This window comes from Macrotis lagotis, chromosome 5, assembly GCF_037893015.1.
Source record: "Macrotis lagotis isolate mMagLag1 chromosome 5, bilby.v1.9.chrom.fasta, whole genome shotgun sequence".
NCBI lineage: Eukaryota > Metazoa > Chordata > Mammalia > Peramelemorphia > Peramelidae > Macrotis > Macrotis lagotis.
In genome coordinates, this window is record NC_133662.1 from 247,343,162 (window position 1) to 247,359,828 (window position 16,667).

The 16,667-nt window shown below is 43.1% G+C and overlaps 1 protein-coding gene across 1 annotated transcript in view; it reads left to right on the forward strand.

Moving 5' to 3' along the window:
- Positions 1 to 16,667, forward strand: part of LOC141488890 (S-adenosyl-L-methionine-dependent tRNA 4-demethylwyosine synthase TYW1-like) — a 232,276-nt gene that overhangs the window by 58,656 nt on the left and 156,953 nt on the right. Inside the window, exons 9-10 of the mRNA XM_074189324.1 lie at positions 2,663 to 2,715; positions 12,939 to 13,057. Of these exons, the coding sequence (XP_074045425.1) occupies positions 2,663 to 2,715; positions 12,939 to 13,057 (172 nt within the window). The remainder of the gene's footprint in view (positions 1 to 2,662; positions 2,716 to 12,938; positions 13,058 to 16,667) is intronic.

Consider the following 16,667-nt stretch of genomic DNA (forward strand, 5'->3'; position numbering starts at 1 on the left):
TCTCTTGGCTTTGGAGGGTTCATCTTAATGACTTGAAGACATTTTGGGGACTTGGTCTTTGGTCTCTTTGTAATCTACTTGACCCCTTAAAGGGCAGTTCAGAGGTGCAGTAGATAGGGTGCCCATCTTCCTCAAATCTGGCCCCAGATAGATCCTAGCTGTGCAAGTCACTTAACTCTGTTTGCTTCAGTTTCTTCATCTGTCAAATGATCTGAAGAAGGAAATGGGAAACCATTCCAGTTTCTTGGCCAAGAAAACCTCAAATGGGGTCCCAAAGAGTCAGACACAACTGAAACAACTGATTAACATCAACTACTCTCTTAAGAGTGGAGAGAGCTGGTTCCATATTCCTCTGCTTACTACATTCTCAGGGTAGTAGAGGTTTATTTTTCCAAATTCCTGGGTTTTTTCATTGGTGAAAGGTTTTCAATCATTTGGCATTTGGGGACAGTTGGAGATGGGTTCAGAGTCTTCCCTTAAATGAACACCTAAATAAGAGGATGGTGTAACATGCCAGTTTGAAGTTGCAGACCTCAGGGAGCTTGGCCATCAAGGAGACTCAGCTGTGGATACCATTTTTCAAAACTAACTGATCAGGTCGTCTTTGCAGTGGCACACATGTTCATCCAGGAAGGAACCTGAGTTCCCCTTGTCAGGGGCTCCTGTCATCTGGACATTTCTGGATTCTAATCACATTGAAATTGAATATATTGTCTTTTTGAGATAAAGCACTAGGCTGTTATAGAACTGAAAATTAAAATGGACAAACATCAAGGGTTACTGATCACCCCCATTTTCTTTCCTGTAGGGTCACTCTCATATCTTGGAAAGGTACCCACTTCCCCTATGGGAGAGAGAGGTACAAGCTCTCCTGACCACTGGCGAATGACTAGCCTTTCTGACTTGCATTGGCTTCATTTCTAAGGAGGAACAATGAGACAGTCCATCTGCCTCCCTGTCTTGTTCTGGGGAAAGCACTTACAAAATTGGAAAGGAGAGTTTAAAGGGAGCTACTGTTGTTGATACTCAGAAAAAATTTCATCCTCTTCCTACCCTAAAATAGAGAAGCAGCAGTTTTATACTTTCTCTGACAGTCTCAGGGGCTTGGACTCTCCCTGTTGCTTTTCCTTGCCTTGGTGTCTAGTGTTGACTGGAAGATGGCTTTCTCATCCTTGGATTTTTCTGTCTTGGGGGGCTCCCTCATGGGCAGCTGCCTCACCTGCACATCTCAGCCTCTTAGCCAAGGCTGTCCCTGGTCACTCAGATGACTGAATCGGCCTGACTTTTGGGTGGCCTCTACTTTCCTCTTGTCTCAACTCCTTTGCTCCAGCCAGGAGTCTTCATCATCAAACTCAGGAACAACAACATCACCACCACCCTTCTCTGTGGTACCTAACTTTCATGTTGGCCTTGAAGATTTGTAAAGTCTTGGAGCCTATTCAGAACTTAATCAGTTATGGTGAATACAAAGTAGATGAATTCCATCTCTCTTGGTTTGCTATTGTTGACAATGGATGGTTTACCTAATGGCAAATTTCTTAGTCCTATTTACATTGTTCACCCTGGGATGGCAGACCTGATCATTTATTTTTGAAAAATGGTATCCACAGCAGTCTCCTTGGCAGCCAAGCTCTCTGAGGTCTGCAGCTTTAAACCGGCATGTTACACCATCCTCTTTTTCAGGTGGTCATTTATATATGTGGGGAAGTTGGGCTGGGTTGAAGGTCACTCTGCAGGTTTTGTTGTTACGGTCTTGTAGGGAGGTCTCACGGGGTGTTCCCAGCTCACAATGTGGTTTTCTTTACAACTGCTGAGCAAGCTATTGTAGCCTTAGGTTCCATTATTAGAGATATGGGCAGTCTGGGACTTAGTGTCAGAAGACCCAAGGCTTGAGTTTTGGTTCCTCCCCTTTCCCTGGTGGATGCTGGACAAGTTGTTCAGCCTCTTGGTGCTCAGGGAAACTCTCTAAGACTGTGTATTATTGCAGGTGAGTTACAGGGTCAAGGGGGTTGGCACATTGGAAACTCTTTACATAATGGTTTCAGAGATTTGGAACCCCTGGCCCCTCAATCAGACAAAGCCAAGAACCCTCCTTCCATTTATCTATCAACGTCAGGTTGCAAAACTCTCATCTCCCTAACCTGTGAGGATCTGGTGGGAGCCTGCAGTTACTGGCAGTTCTTCAGGGTCCCCAGGGATGCTTTTCTCCTCCCCTTTTTATTCTTGGCTGATTAGATTTGGGGGAGGTGGGGAGGACTACACTGGGAAATGAAGGGGATGTAAAAAGAGCACAGGATATCAGGAGAAATTAAATATGTAGGAAAGAACAAAGCAATAGCCATGATGGATGTTCTCTGATTTAGCAAGAAGGACACGTTGCCCAGAGAGGCTAAAGACTTCCTTCCCCAGCCAAGGTCATCCAGCTAATAGCAATTGCTATTGCTGCAGGGATTTTTGAACTAAAAACAAAACAAAACCCATTAACCAGCCTTGGGGTTGCATGAGACCTCAGAAGTTGCCTTGTTTAACCTCTGACCTCCATTTGATTCCTTTGCCAACATCTCTGGCAAATGACTGTGGTGGCACAGATGAGGGCAGGGATATTCTGCTTGGTGGTCTGTGGGATGACCCTTGACTGACAGAGCTCTACTTTCCTTGGCAGGTTATCAGTTGATTGGGAGTCACTCTGGAGTGAAGCTGTGCCGCTGGACCAAGGTATATCTGCCCCCCGCCACCCCGCCGACCCAGAAGTCTTGGTGACTTTAATGCCTTAACATGACTCTGAGTCTTTTGGAATACCTTGTTTATATATGTGTAAATATGTAATATGTAAAATATATTTTATGTATAAATGTATTTTAGATAAAAAAGAAATATAAATACATTTTATACAAATATATTTTGCATAAAAATATAAACAGTATATTTTATGTAAAATATATTTCATCTAAAACATATACCCACAAGTATGTATCCACTTTCTGAAGTATACTTTGTTACCAAGAGTGGCATGTAAGAATAGCTGAACCTTTCCTGGTGCCCACCTGATGACTCAGCCCTTCTAAGTCTGATGTAGGGGCTTTGAGCATGGTGGTGACTTGGGGTCCAGTTTCTGCTGATCAGGGTCACTCAGGAAAGAAGTTCCTTCTTGAGTGGCTGTTCTTTCCTGGTGGCCTGGCTGAGTCTGCCTTCAGCCTCTTCCTGGGTCTGCTCTGCCCCCCTCGCACCTCCCCTAGTCCTGGGGGGCCTGACTGTGTTGCCAAAAGCAGAAATGGCTATTGAGGTTCTTGGCCTGGCTCTCTAACTAGCTGTAGGACTCAGACAGTTCAGTTGACCTCTCTGTCCTTTAGTTTCACAGAACTTTCTAGAATTTCAAAGTTGTATGAGACCACATGGCCATCTTGTTCCAGCTGTACCTGGAAAAGAATCTCTGCCATGACACCCCCCACCCCCGCTCCAAGCCCCCCAAGGGTTTGTTCAACCTTTGCTTGAAGCTTCCTGGTGCCTTGGGAACTTGGTTCATGTGGAGGTAGTCCTCATTGTTGGGGAGCTTTTCCTTCCTGAAGCCTAATTTTGCCTTTTCACAACTTCTGACCCCTGATGGCAGCAGAGCAAGCAGAAGAAGCAGCTGGTTCTTGTAGACAGTCACTCAACAGACATTTATTAAGCACCTGTGGCATGCTGGGCACTGTGCCAAGCCCTGGGGATACAGAATGTCATCATCCCTTCTTGCATCCAACTTAACTTATAATGGGAAAGGCATCAAGAACACGTAAAAATTAATATATAATAAAAGCAGAGTAAATCTGAAAGCATTACACGTCATAAGATGCAGGATACTTTGGGAGGGAGTTCTGTCGCATTTGGGGAAATTGGGATTGGTGCCGTGCAGAAGGGGCAACTTGAACCAAGGCCCAAAGAATGGGGAGGACTCTGAAGGGAGGAAAGCTTGTGCCCTTCCAGAGGGGCTGCTCAGGTATCCTCTCCCTTCTCCTTGTTCTTCCCAGGGCCCCATGCACACGACTCCCCCTGACCTGTGGGACTAGGCTCCTCCTGGATACCAGGGTTGCATTTGTAATTCACTCAGCTCTGTCACACTATGAGATCATCATGACCTTAGAGTCCACTAAAATGCCCAGATTTAAAGACACAATACTGCCAAAGTGCTTCTGGGCAGGGGGCTCCCACTCCTGACCTGACCTCCCCCATCCTTGATTGGTGCAGTTGGTTTTATGGACCCAGGTATAAAATCTGACTTTTTCTGCTAGGCAATTTTATTTTTTAGTTTTTGCAAGGCAATGAGGTTAAGTGTTTTGCCCAAGATCACACAGTTAGGTAATTAAGTGTCTGAGGTCATATTTGAACTCAGGTCCTCCTGACTCCAGGGCCAGTGCCACCTAGCTGCCCCACCTAGGCAATTTCATCTTCATCAATCCAGCCCAGATCCTTGGATCCTGACTCTCAACTGGGATGTTTGCTATCTGTCCCTCCTCAATTTTGTCCCTACACATGGAGTAGGATTCAATCTCTGCCCATATTCAGATCTCTTGTTAAAAAGGTGGGCAGTATGTGCTGCCACTCTGAAATTTCTTCCAAGATGATGCCAAACCATAAATAGTTAACTTCTCTTTGTCTCCAACCTTTCAGGATCCATGTCACTCATATAATAGCACAAAATACTTTATCAGGTAATTATCAGGTAAAATCTTGTTAACTCTCTCTCAGGTAAACTATTCTCTAAGGTGTCTAGCTTGATGGATACCCAGAGACAAGTTTTATCCTTTTCTCTGTTCTTTTAGTTTAAAACTCTTTTAATTAGGTTTGTGAGAAAGAGGCAGAATTCATTCTCCACAGCCTTTTGTTGGTGAACTTCATCCCTGACTGGGAGTTCTGTTATAGACTGTGGTCCAGAAGCCTCCATCTTAGTCTTGGATGTGCTCTTCTAAACCAACTTTTAAAGTTACCTTCTTATCATTTCTTCATCTATAAAATGAAGGTATCTGAATCTATGAGTGGCCAAAGCATCTGGCAGATGGCTTCTTGCCTCTAGATCCATTCATGTGAAGGTTGGGCAATACAGCGCAGCAGGACCGGCTGTTCAAGGACTTTTCAGGTTGGGGGTGACAAGGGAGGACATGCCAAGGACTGAGGGATAGAAAGAGTGTAGGCGTCCTTGGCCCTTGGATTATCAGGAGGGGAGAATCAAGGGGACTTGGAACTGGATTGAGGATCTTTTGTCTTTTAATGAGTGATTTTGAGGATGTGTTTGTGGAAAGAGGGTATTAAATAGTATATTAAGAAAAAAATTCAACTTTGATGTTATTTATAGACCTTAAAAAAACTTGATTTTGCCAAGTAAAAGTAATTGTGGTCATTTCTTATAACTGTTTGGAGTTAATTACCTTATGTGTTATAACTCTGTGACTTACAATCTTTCCTATTTTTTATTTTTATTATTATTTTTTGCAAGGCAGTGGGATTAAGTGACTTGCCCAAGTTCACCCAGCTAGGCTATTATTTAAGTGTCTGAGGCCAGATTTGAATTCCAATTTTTCTGACTCCAGAGCTGATGCTCTATTCACTGTGCCACCTAGATGCTAAGACAATTTAAATGGAAGCAATTCTGTTTGCTGACATGGCGCTGGTAGACAGTCCTGGTTTTGCAGGCATATAGCAATGAGGTCAGCAACATGGCTCTATAGACCTTCAGTCTGGTAGGCAGTCTAATACCTTTTCTCTCCCATACTTTCTTTCGGTGCCTCCCAAACACAGAGGTTGCTCTGACAATGCGTGTGTCAACCTCATTGTCAATGTGTACCTTCTTGGAAAGGACACTGTCAAGGCAAGTGAACTTATCCACAGTCCTCAAAACTTCTCCATTTGCTGTAATCGATGGTTCCACGTTTGGATGGTGTGGTGCTGGCTGATGGAGTGCCTGGGTTTTTTGTTGTTCATCGTTAGACCAAAGTTAGCACAAGAAACAGAGAATCCATCCTTTGCTGCATCTCACTTTCAGAGGCTGCATAGAGGGTTCCATCGTCTGCAAACAGAAGATCCTCCCTCCACTTTGTCTTGGCTAGTAACTTTTTAAGTTGAAGAATTGCCATTTATAGTACTAAACTTGAGGCCATGTCCTTCCTGAATGAAGGTGTTTGATAACATGGCTGAAAGCATCATGCTTAGGAATATTCTGAAGCTCATCTGGCAGGAGAAGATAGCAGACCCTGAGGTCCTTTCTTGAGCTAAACTATCTAACATTGCAACATTGCCACAGGGAGCGCAAGTATGATGGGCTGGACACACTGTTAGAATGCCAGACTTACACTTGCCTAAAAAGGCTATTTTCTGGAGAACTCACCCAGGGCAAGCGCTCCTAAGGGGGTCAGAAGAAGTGTTACTGAGACACCCTGAAGGCTGTCATTGAAGAACTCATTGAAGAACTTTAGGATTGATTGTACAGCATGGGAGACCCTGGCACAAGACCACCCAGGACCACCCAGCATGGTGTGCCCTCATCAGTGAGGGCCTGTGTTCTATGAGGAAGGCAGAATGGAAGCGGGTGCTCATGTGGATTTTTTGTGCCTGACCTGTGGCAGAGCATTCCGAGCTCAGGATCAGATTGAGTGGTCTGATAAGCCACAGTTGGACACTCTGTAATTTGTCTCTTTGGTCTTCTATGATAAGGAAGGACAAGAATCAACCAGTGTGCATATGTCTGTAGTATACTTAAGTGTGTAATCTTTGTATATATGTATGGATATTAAATATTTTATTTTTCGGTTGTTTTCGATAGTGTACAACTCTTCATGACCCCATTGGGGTTTTCTTGTTAGAGATGCCTGAGTGATTTGCTGTTTCTGCTTCCAGCTCATTTGACAGATGAGGAAACTGAAGTAAGCTGGGTGAAATCATATAGCTAGGAAGTGTCTGGGGCTGGATTTGAACTCAGGAAGAGGAGTCCTCCTGACTCCAGACTGAGTGCTGTATGCTCCATGATGCCACCTAGCGGCCCTAAATGTCTACATTAAATGTGTCTGTCATTACCATGTAGGACCATAGACTTCATTGGATCACCCATAGAGATCTAGGTGAACTCCCTAGCTTGCCAGATAAGGAAGCTATGGTCCGGTGATATCAACTGATTTGCTCATGATTACAGAGGACAGATAGGTGGTGCCATGTATAGAGCACTGGCCTTGGAGGCAGGAGGATAGGAGTTCAAATGTGATCTCAGTCACTTGCCACTTACTGACTGTGTAACCTTGGGTAAGTCACTTCACCCTGATTGCCTCCCAATGAGGGCCATCTCCACTCATCTTGATTCCTATCTGGCCACTGGTCCCAGAAGACTCTGGAGGAGAAAGTGAGAGTGGGGAGTTAGCACAGCCTTCCCTCACTCAAATCCAATTCATGTGCTTGTCCTAGCATCCCCTCCCTGATGTTTTGGTGTTCTTTGAGAACAAAAGACAAACATCATTATCATTATTATTATTATTCATGATAATAGAATTAGTTAATTAATCCTGACTTCTAGTGTAGTGTTCTCTCCTCTGTCAGATAAATTTGCAAGGTTTATTTGATTTTAGCTTAAACTCTGTTTATGTCTGTTCAGTCTTCTACTCACATATCTTGGTTGTTTGTATTTAACTTTAAAAAAAGTAGAACAGGGGCATCTAGGTGGCGCAGTGGATAGAGCACTGGCTCTGGAGTCAGGACGATCTGAGTTCAAACACTTAATAATTAACTAGCAAGTCACTTAGCCCCATTGCCTTGCAAAAACTAAAAAAAAAAAACAAACATAAAAAGTAGAACAAACTTTGCTTCTGATCTTCATGATTTTCCTCCATGGCATCTGGATGTTCTTTTGGATGGTTTCAGTGTTGTAACTTTGAGGCCTGGCCATTGAACCTTGGGACCACTCACTGTGCTACCTTAACCCTACAATCATTGTGTTTTTGCTAAATATGCCTATCAGAGTTGTGATGTTGCAAGGTTTGATGTAAAAAAGTTCTTGGAGTCTTCTCTTTGCCCTTGTTAAAATCATTTGCTTTTCATTCCTTTTTTTTTTAAATTTATTTAATATTTATTCTCATTTTGTACAAATAATGTTTTTATACATTAATAAAATATTCTTGTTTAAGAGTAAACAAAATACCCCCTCCCCACCAAAAATATAGACTCACTTGAACGATAAAGTAAAGGGGAGAGAAAAAATTAAAATTAAAATAAAAAAATAATAGTAATAATTGTAGGTATGGCCAGGTGGTGCAGTGGATGGAGCACCAGCCCTGGAGCCAGGAGCGCCCGAGCCCATATCTGGCCCCAGACACCCAACAATCACCCAGTTGTGTGACATGCAAGCCACCCTAACCCCACTGCTCTGCAAAAACCAAAAAAAGAAAAAAGAAGACCTAAAATAAAATAAAATAGTAATAATAGTAGGGGTGGCTGGGTGGCGGACAGAGCACTGGCCCTTGAGCCAGTAGCACCCGGGTCCAAATCCGTCCTCAGACACCCAACGATCATCCTGCTATGTGGCCCTAGGCAGGCCACCCAGCCCCAATTGCCCTGCCCCCCCAAATAATAATAATAATAATAATAATAATAATAAAAATGTGCTTCAGTCTGTGTTCCAACACCATCAACTCTGTTGTGGGTGGATCACATTCTTTATGATAAGTCCATCACAAAAGTTATTTCCATATTTTTCCACCTTTGCCATTGCTGATTGCATCTCCCTCCTTTCGTATTTCTCCACTACCATGTACTATATTTTCTCTCTCCTTTCACTGACTCTGCTGTAGGGTAGCTGAGTGGCACAGCAGACAGATCCCTGGCCCTGGGGCCAAGAGGCCCTGAGCCCCCATACCACCCCTTAGGCCCAGCATCCACCTGGCCCTATGGTCCCAAACAGGCCATCCAATCCCAGCCCTTTGCAAGAAGTAAAAAAGAAAATGTGTTATATTTGACCACTCTCCCCCCCATGGTCCATCCTCTCCTCCATCATTCACATTCCCACCCCTTCCTCCTGTCCCGCCCCCCTTACTCCAGATGTCTATACCCCATTGAGTATATATGCTGTTTCCTCTCCTAGCCACCTCTGATGAGAGCGAAGATTCCCTCATTCCCCCTTGTCTTCCCCCTTCCATATCATTGCAATAGCTCATTGTAATAAAGAAAAATCTTATTATATGAAATATCTTGGCCTATTCCCCCTCTCCTTTTTCTTTCTCCCATTACATTTCTCTTTTTTCTATTGACTCCATTTTAAGCCATATTTTATCTTCAAATTCAGCTTTCTCCTCTGCTTCATCTATAAAATCTCCTTCTACCTGCTCTGTTAAGAAGGTTCATATGAGTATTATCAGCATCATTTTTCTTTCTTTTTTTTTTTTTAAAAGATTTTTCAAGGCATTGGGGTTAAGTGGCTTGCCCAAGGCCACATGGCTAGGTTAGTGTCACTTTTCTATACAGGAATACATGCAGTTCATCATCATTAAGTCCTTCATATTTTCCCCTTCTCCGATCTCTATGCTTCAACTTAGTTCTGTATTTGAAGATCAAACCTTCTGTTCATCTCTGGCCATTCCAGCAGGAACATTTGAAATTCCCCTGGTTCATTGAAAGTCCATCTTTTTCCCTGGAAGAGGACATTCAGTTTTGCTGGGTAGTTGATTCTCGGTTGCATTTTAAGCTCTTTTGCCTTCAGGTATATTATATTCCAAGCCCTACGAGCTTCCAATGTAGTTGCTGCTAAGTCCTTTGAGATCCTGACTGCAGCTCCACAGTATTTGAATTGTGTCCTTCTGGCTGCTTGTAATATTTTCTCTTTGACTTGGGAGTTCTGGAACTTGGCTATAATATTCCTAGGGGTTGGTTTTTTGGGATCTCTTTCTCTGGGGGATCGGTGGATTCTCTCCATTTCTATTTTGCCCTCTGCTTCTAGAATATCAGGGCAATTTTCCTGTAGTAATTCGTGGAAAATGATGTCAAGGCTCTTTTCCTGATCATGACTTTCAGGTATTCCAATAATTTTTAAATTATCTTTCCTAAGTCTGTTTTCCATATCAGTTGTTTTTTCAATGAGATATTTCACATTTTCTTCTAATTTTTCATTTTTTTTTGGTTTTGAAGTATTGATTCCTGATTTCTCGTAAATTCATCAATCTCCCTGAGTTCTATTCTTTGCCTGAAGAATTTATTTTCCTCTCTTTTTCCATCTGGCCAATTTTGCTTTTTAAAGCATTCTTCTCCTCAATAACTTTTTGAACTGTTTTATCCATTTGACCTAAGCTGGTTTTTAGCATGCTATTTTCTTCAGCATTTTTTGGATTTCCTTGACTAAGCTGCTGACTTGATTTTCATGTTTTTTCTGCATCTCTCTCATTTCTTTTCCCAGTTTTTCTTCTAACTCCCTCATTTGATTTTCAAAGTCTTTTTTGAGCTCTGTTATACTCTGAGCCCAATTTCTATTTTTCTTGGAGTCTTTAGATGTAGGAGCTTGTGCTTCCTCATCATCAGACTGAGTGTTTTGATCCTTCTTGGGCTTATAGGCAAAATATTTCTCAATGGTGTTCCTCTTGTTTCTCTACTTGCTCATTTTCCCAGCCTTAGCCTGTTTTTGGGGTGCTTCCTGAGCTTTTGGGACAATCCCCCAAGGGTCTCGGTGTGTGAGGTTCTGTCCTCCCTCCTGGTCTGTGAATGACCATAAGCGCCCCCCTCTGCCACGGGGCTGAGGTGGTGGGGGCCCTGCCGTTCTATGGGGGGGCCTAGACTGTGATCAGGATCTGAATGTGGTCAGAGCCCCAGAGTCCTGTTCCACGGACAGAGGACAGAGCTGGGCAGTCTCTTTCTTCACTCCCTTCCCTAGGTTCAATGGGTTCATGCCCTGGGGGCTCCTGCTTCCCTGCTTCTGTTTCCTGTATCTGGACTGCCTTGGCCATGCTTCTCTGCTTGCTGTGTGTCGTGGGGGTTGGGCTTCATGTGCTTGCTCTGGCAGAGGTCCCCTGTGGTTCCCCCAATTTATGCCTGGTGCTCCCCGGGGCATAGCTCAGGAGACTCCCCCGCTGCTATGCAGCTCCCAGTGCCCTGGGACTGCCTCCTGGAGGCTGAAGTTCTTTCGCTCTGGTGGGCCGCCCCTCTGACCCCGGGGAGCAGAGCCTTTCTGCTCTTTTCCAGGTTACCTTGAGTAGGAGAACTGCCTCACTGGGTCCCTTTGTGGGTTCTGTCTCTCGAAAATTTAGTTAGAGTCCTTAGTTTAGAAGTTTTATGAGAGAGCGCCTAAGACAGCATCTTCTCTTGTCGCCATCTTGGTGTCGCCATCTTGGCTCCGCCCCCTGAAAACTGAGTTTCAAAGATTCCAAAATAATAGAAACAATAGGGAACAGGTTAGACCCTACATAGAGCATATTAACAAAGCCGGAGGGGAATGAGATCACTTCAAGTCCTAACTGTGAGTAGGGATGCTGGCACTGGGGATAGCAGCTGCTGGCTTGGGTTGTTTCCACAAGTCTTAGAAGGGTGATCGTGGAGAGTAGTCATTTTTGGAGCCTCCAGCGTGAGCACTGATGGCCTTATTCACCTTTATGTGGATGGGGAAGTAAAGAATATAGGAATACTTGGTTGTTTTATTATCTAAGCTATACTGAAAACTGTATTTCAGGGACAATTGAGAAGTTGGACATCTGTAACTCTTGATGAAATGCTAAGTGTCCAAAACCATGATTTTTTTTTTAAAGCTTAAGGCAATGAGGTTAAGTGACTTGCCCAAGGCATTTATAAAGTGTCTGATGCTGAATTTGAACTCGGGTCCTCCTGACTCCAGGGCCGGTGCTCTATCCATTGTACCACCTAGGTTCCCCCAAAGCCATGATTAATAAACAAAGCATGTACCCCCTGCCCCTGAGAACACTGTGCAGGGGGGAAGTCAGGCCAAAATCTGCCCCTGAGGACAATGGGCAGGACAGAGTCAGGTCAAAATTTTCCCTTGAGGACACAGGACAGGACAGGTCAAAGTCTGCCCCCGAGAACACTGGACAAGAGGTCGGGCCAAAGTCTGCCCCCAAGGATGTCGAGCATGAGGGAATTGTGCCAGAATCTGCCCCTTAAATCCACATGTATTAATATTTGATTCTCCAGGCTAATGACTAAAACTGAGCAATAATTTTTTAACTTAGAAATAAGACATCTCAAAGCAATAAAATACAAACAAACCTCTGAACTATTATGAGTCCTGAGCAAGAGAGAACTTGGGGAATCCAGTTACTGCTGATCAAAGACCGTAGAATCTTGTGGTGATTAAGTCGGCAGGTTGTTTTATTTTGGCCGGGGACAGTCATGAATTAATTACATGCTGTTGACATGAATGTATAAATATTTGTTTTGTCACTGACTTTTGGGTCAACTGAAAAGTCTGCTGTAGTCAAGAAAGGTTAGCCTTCATTATTCACAATTGTCTAAATGAGTCTGACTTCTTCACTTAGTTTATAGATGGATTTAAAAATCAAAATATTCCTTCCCTTCTATGTAGCTGTGGTGACCATGGATGTGGAAGGCTGCACCCATTGTTTACATATTGTTGAAGCCTTGGTTGATTTTGATGAGCTGTTTTTTACTCCCTTTTTACTCTGTGTTATAAGAGATGGCTCATTGGTGAGGGGGAAAAAGGAGGGATCTACTGGAAAGGAGGAGATGGAAAAACACAAGATATTAAAAATGAAAATCAAAGGTCTTAACCTTTTCTTGTAGATCTCTTAGTGTTCCTGAACTCCCCGACTGTTGCATTGTATTGAATCAACAGAGCCCCTTGGTGTTGTCTTCTTTCTCTTCCTCTTGGGAAGAAAAATGGGTTGTTATTTTTAAAATAATTGATGTCATCATTTCAAACCCTTGACTACTGCATGCAAAATGAATCTGCCCTTGGTTTTGGTTTTTTACAGTCAATGCTGCGAGGCAGAGGAGGCTGCTACAAACACACTTTTTATGGCATCGAAAGCCATCGCTGCATGGAGACCACCCCGAGCCTGGCCTGTGCCAACAAGTGTGTCTTCTGCTGGAGGTGAGTGAAGGGGGGGGCGCTGTGCTGGAGGCCAGAAGTGCCTTGTGCCATATTTCCTGGGCTGCCTCTGCTTGATCCTCGAGCTGGGGAATTGGGCCCCTGAAAACCTGTAGGAGAGCTGCATGTTTGGGTGAAAAACCCTGACTTTGGAATTAGGATCCACAACCCAGCCAGCATTTAGGGAGGCTTTGTGAGCTGTCTCAGCTCTCTTAGGCCTTGCTGTGAAGCAAGGAAGATGAGTGACAGCAGTGTCTGGCCTGTGCTTTCCATGTGATGTAGACCCAGGGGAGTGTTTTCAAAATCAAAGTCTGGGAAGGTGAGTAGATAGACTCTGGGGGGACTCTGAAGGGCTCCAGGAGTCCTCAGCACCTGGGATGAGTATGGAGAGTGAACCTTCCAGGACTCAGATTGAGTGAGGGTGCAAGGTGGCCTTGGTGTGGTGACAGGGACCTGACAGTGAGCGCTGGGCCAGAGCACTGATGTGGAGGACCCAAGGGCCAGACCCAGGGCCCAGACCCAGAGTGGGACAGTGTCTGGGCAGTGGCATCTAGGAAGAGACTGAATGAAAGGTGGGGACCACCCAAGAGTCCAGGCTACAAGCCCTCACCTAGTAAGGCTACTTTACAAAATGGTGCACTTCCGGTCCCTGGAGGTGGACACCAAGATGGTTCTCAACAGGGGTGATCAGACTCATTGACCTCTTGGGTCCTTTCCAGTGCTAAGCTCCTGTGATTCAAATACTCATTGTTTGGTGGAATTATGGCAGAATGACTCCCATACTCTGATTCTCAGTGTTCCCATCTGTAAAAGAGAGCTGTTCATATCTTCCTCATCTGCCTGATAGGGTTTTTTAAGGCTTATTTTATATAATTGTCTTTTTTGCTAAACAAGTCCTTATCTTCTTCCCCTCAAAGTTTTCTTTATAACCCGATCAGTGGGGACTCTTCTTGTTTGCTTTTATTTTTTTTGGGGGGGGGCTATGCTCCTTTGAATATTTGTATTTCTTTTGTTGCCTCCTTGAGTAATATGCCAAGGAATGGGATGGTTGGGCCAGGGGTTCTGAACAGGTGAGTGACTTTAGTGATGAAATTCCAGATGGAGGCAGAAAGGTGGATGGTGCCAGAGGATTTGAGGTTGGATCCCATCTCTGCTGCTGCTTCTCCTTGTGGCCCAGGCAGGTCACTTAATTTCTCTAGGCCTCATTCACCTTCTTTTGTCTAATGAAATGGTTGGAATAGATGACCGTTTGGGTGCTTTCCATCTCAAGGTCTGTGATCCTGTGGTCATATGATTTCCAGACATGGTTGGAATAGTTCACAGTTTCACCAACAATATATTAGAGTGCCTCTCCAACACTTCCTTGGAAGAATTTTTTTTTTTTTTTTTTTTTTTTGCAGGGGCAAATGGGATTAAGTGGCTTGCCCAAGGCCACATGGCTAGGTAATTATTGTCTGAGACCGGATTTGAACCCAGGTACTCCTGACTCCAGGGCTGGTGCTTTATCCACTGAGCCACCTAGCCGCCCCTCCTTGGAAGAATTTTTTAAAAAAAACCCAGAGAAGTCCTTCTACTACCCTCCCAAAAGAAACCTGTGGTACGCAGTGAATTTTTCCTCCCTCCTTTAAGGAAAGGACTGGCTCGGACTTCTGCATGTTTATGTTGAATTCTTCAGTTGTTGCTAGTCTCTTAGAAATAACGTTCTCTCCTTCAAAAAAGAACTCTCCTTCTTTGAGGTCACAAATAAGGAAATTAAGATGCTGAAAGGATACTTTTAGGTGTTTATAAATTTGTTGAAAAATCTTATTAAGCATATTGCCTTTCAACTTGTTCCTGTTACATCTTGTATGGAGTTGGATATAAGCAATTCAGGAAATTGGGAATTTGCAATTGAAAAGATTGTCTAAGTTACTGAGGAGGCCTCTCTCTTTGACACTTGATAATCCTCTCTTGGCATTACTAAGGACTCTGCTAGCTCTAGTTCCTTTGTAATAATATTCATATATTCTATTGCTTTAATTTTTCTAAATACTAGGAAGCTGATTTCTCAATTTGCAACTGACATACCACAAAGCAAATAATTTTTCTGATTGTGTGTAATAATACCATTTCTAGCTTATTTATCATTGTGGTTAAAATGAAAATTGGCTCCACTAGACATTTAATATCCTCTTTACCAATAGATTGTAGTCTGCACAATTAAAAGAATTAAGAAGCAAAAATATGTTCACAGGAATAGGACAATCTCTTGTTCAAGGTTGTGTGATGAGGTTAGCTGTGGTACCTTCTGGGCATTTGAATTATATCCTTGTTAAAGCCTAAATAGGAAATCACTAGGCATTTCTAGCCAGGTGCGCATCATTTTTCATTCTAAATTTGCTGAATAGGATGGTCTCTGCTTGAGGCCTGGACCTTGGGGAGCAGATGCTTTGCATTTCAATATTAGAAGGGAATTAACAGAGTTCTGTGGGGAGAGCTTATGTCCTACACACACTACCTGTCTCAAGCCAGCCATGGTCTATCCTGCAAGAAATTATGAGTACTAAATTCACTCACATTAAAAAAAAAAAAGGAAGCAAATAGCAAAAGCTTCACAAATTCATTAACAATGAGCTTGTAGAAAGACATGATTAAATGTAGCCTTTCATCAACCAAGCCTGCTGGTAAAGAAATATTAATATATTAACTTTTAAAATTAGAGTTTACCATCTGTTCCATTTGAGGATATTATAGCAAATACATCAGAAAAATCCTAGTTAAATATTGTTTAATAGCTTTCATAAACTTTTTTTTTTTTGCCCTTTTTGGAGTATTACATTTGTTTTTAAAACCTTCACCCAGTCCACAGAATTCTAATGCCTACAGCTTCCCTCAGTGTTTGGGCCCTTCCCACCCTAGAACCTTCTTCTGCCTTGCTGGAACCCTTCTCTTATTGAGGAGTCCTTATGGGGGGTTCAGTTTTGGGGATGAGTTTTTGGTCACTTTTTGAATGAGGTAACTGTACTTCTGGTTTTTTGGACTTTCCTACCTGTACCACTGTGTGGGTACCTTCTCTATCCATTCCCATTTATTTGTTGGCATCTCCTTTTAGAATGTAAACTCCTTAGGACAAGGGCTTTCTTTTTTGTTTTTATTTGTCTTCCCAAGACTCTGCCCAGGGCCTGGCACATAAAAAAGAGCTTAATAAAATACTTCTTGCTTTCATGGCTGGCCTGCCTTAGTTTAGTTTGGGGTCAAGGAGAGTTAGGAAGGTTGGATGGCCATAAGTCCTTGAATTTTTTTTTTAATTAAAAAATTGTTTTACTTAAGCACAAAAAGAAAAAAATGTTTCCTTATAGACAATAGAACATTATAAAAAAAGATGATTCTAAGAATCTGTGAACCTGTTTTCCATAGTTTGCTTTTTTGCTGTTGGTTTTTGAAGATCATGACAGGGAAGTGCCATGATAGGCCAAGTTCTGGTAGGACCCACCTGGCACAGTCTAGGGGAGAGTTTGCTACCTTAGGAGCAGCCTGGCAATGAAAATGTTTTGGAAATGATAATGTTGACTCTGGGTCAGTATTAATTTTTAATCCAGGGTCAATTTTTCAGCACTTACTGTTTGTTTCATCA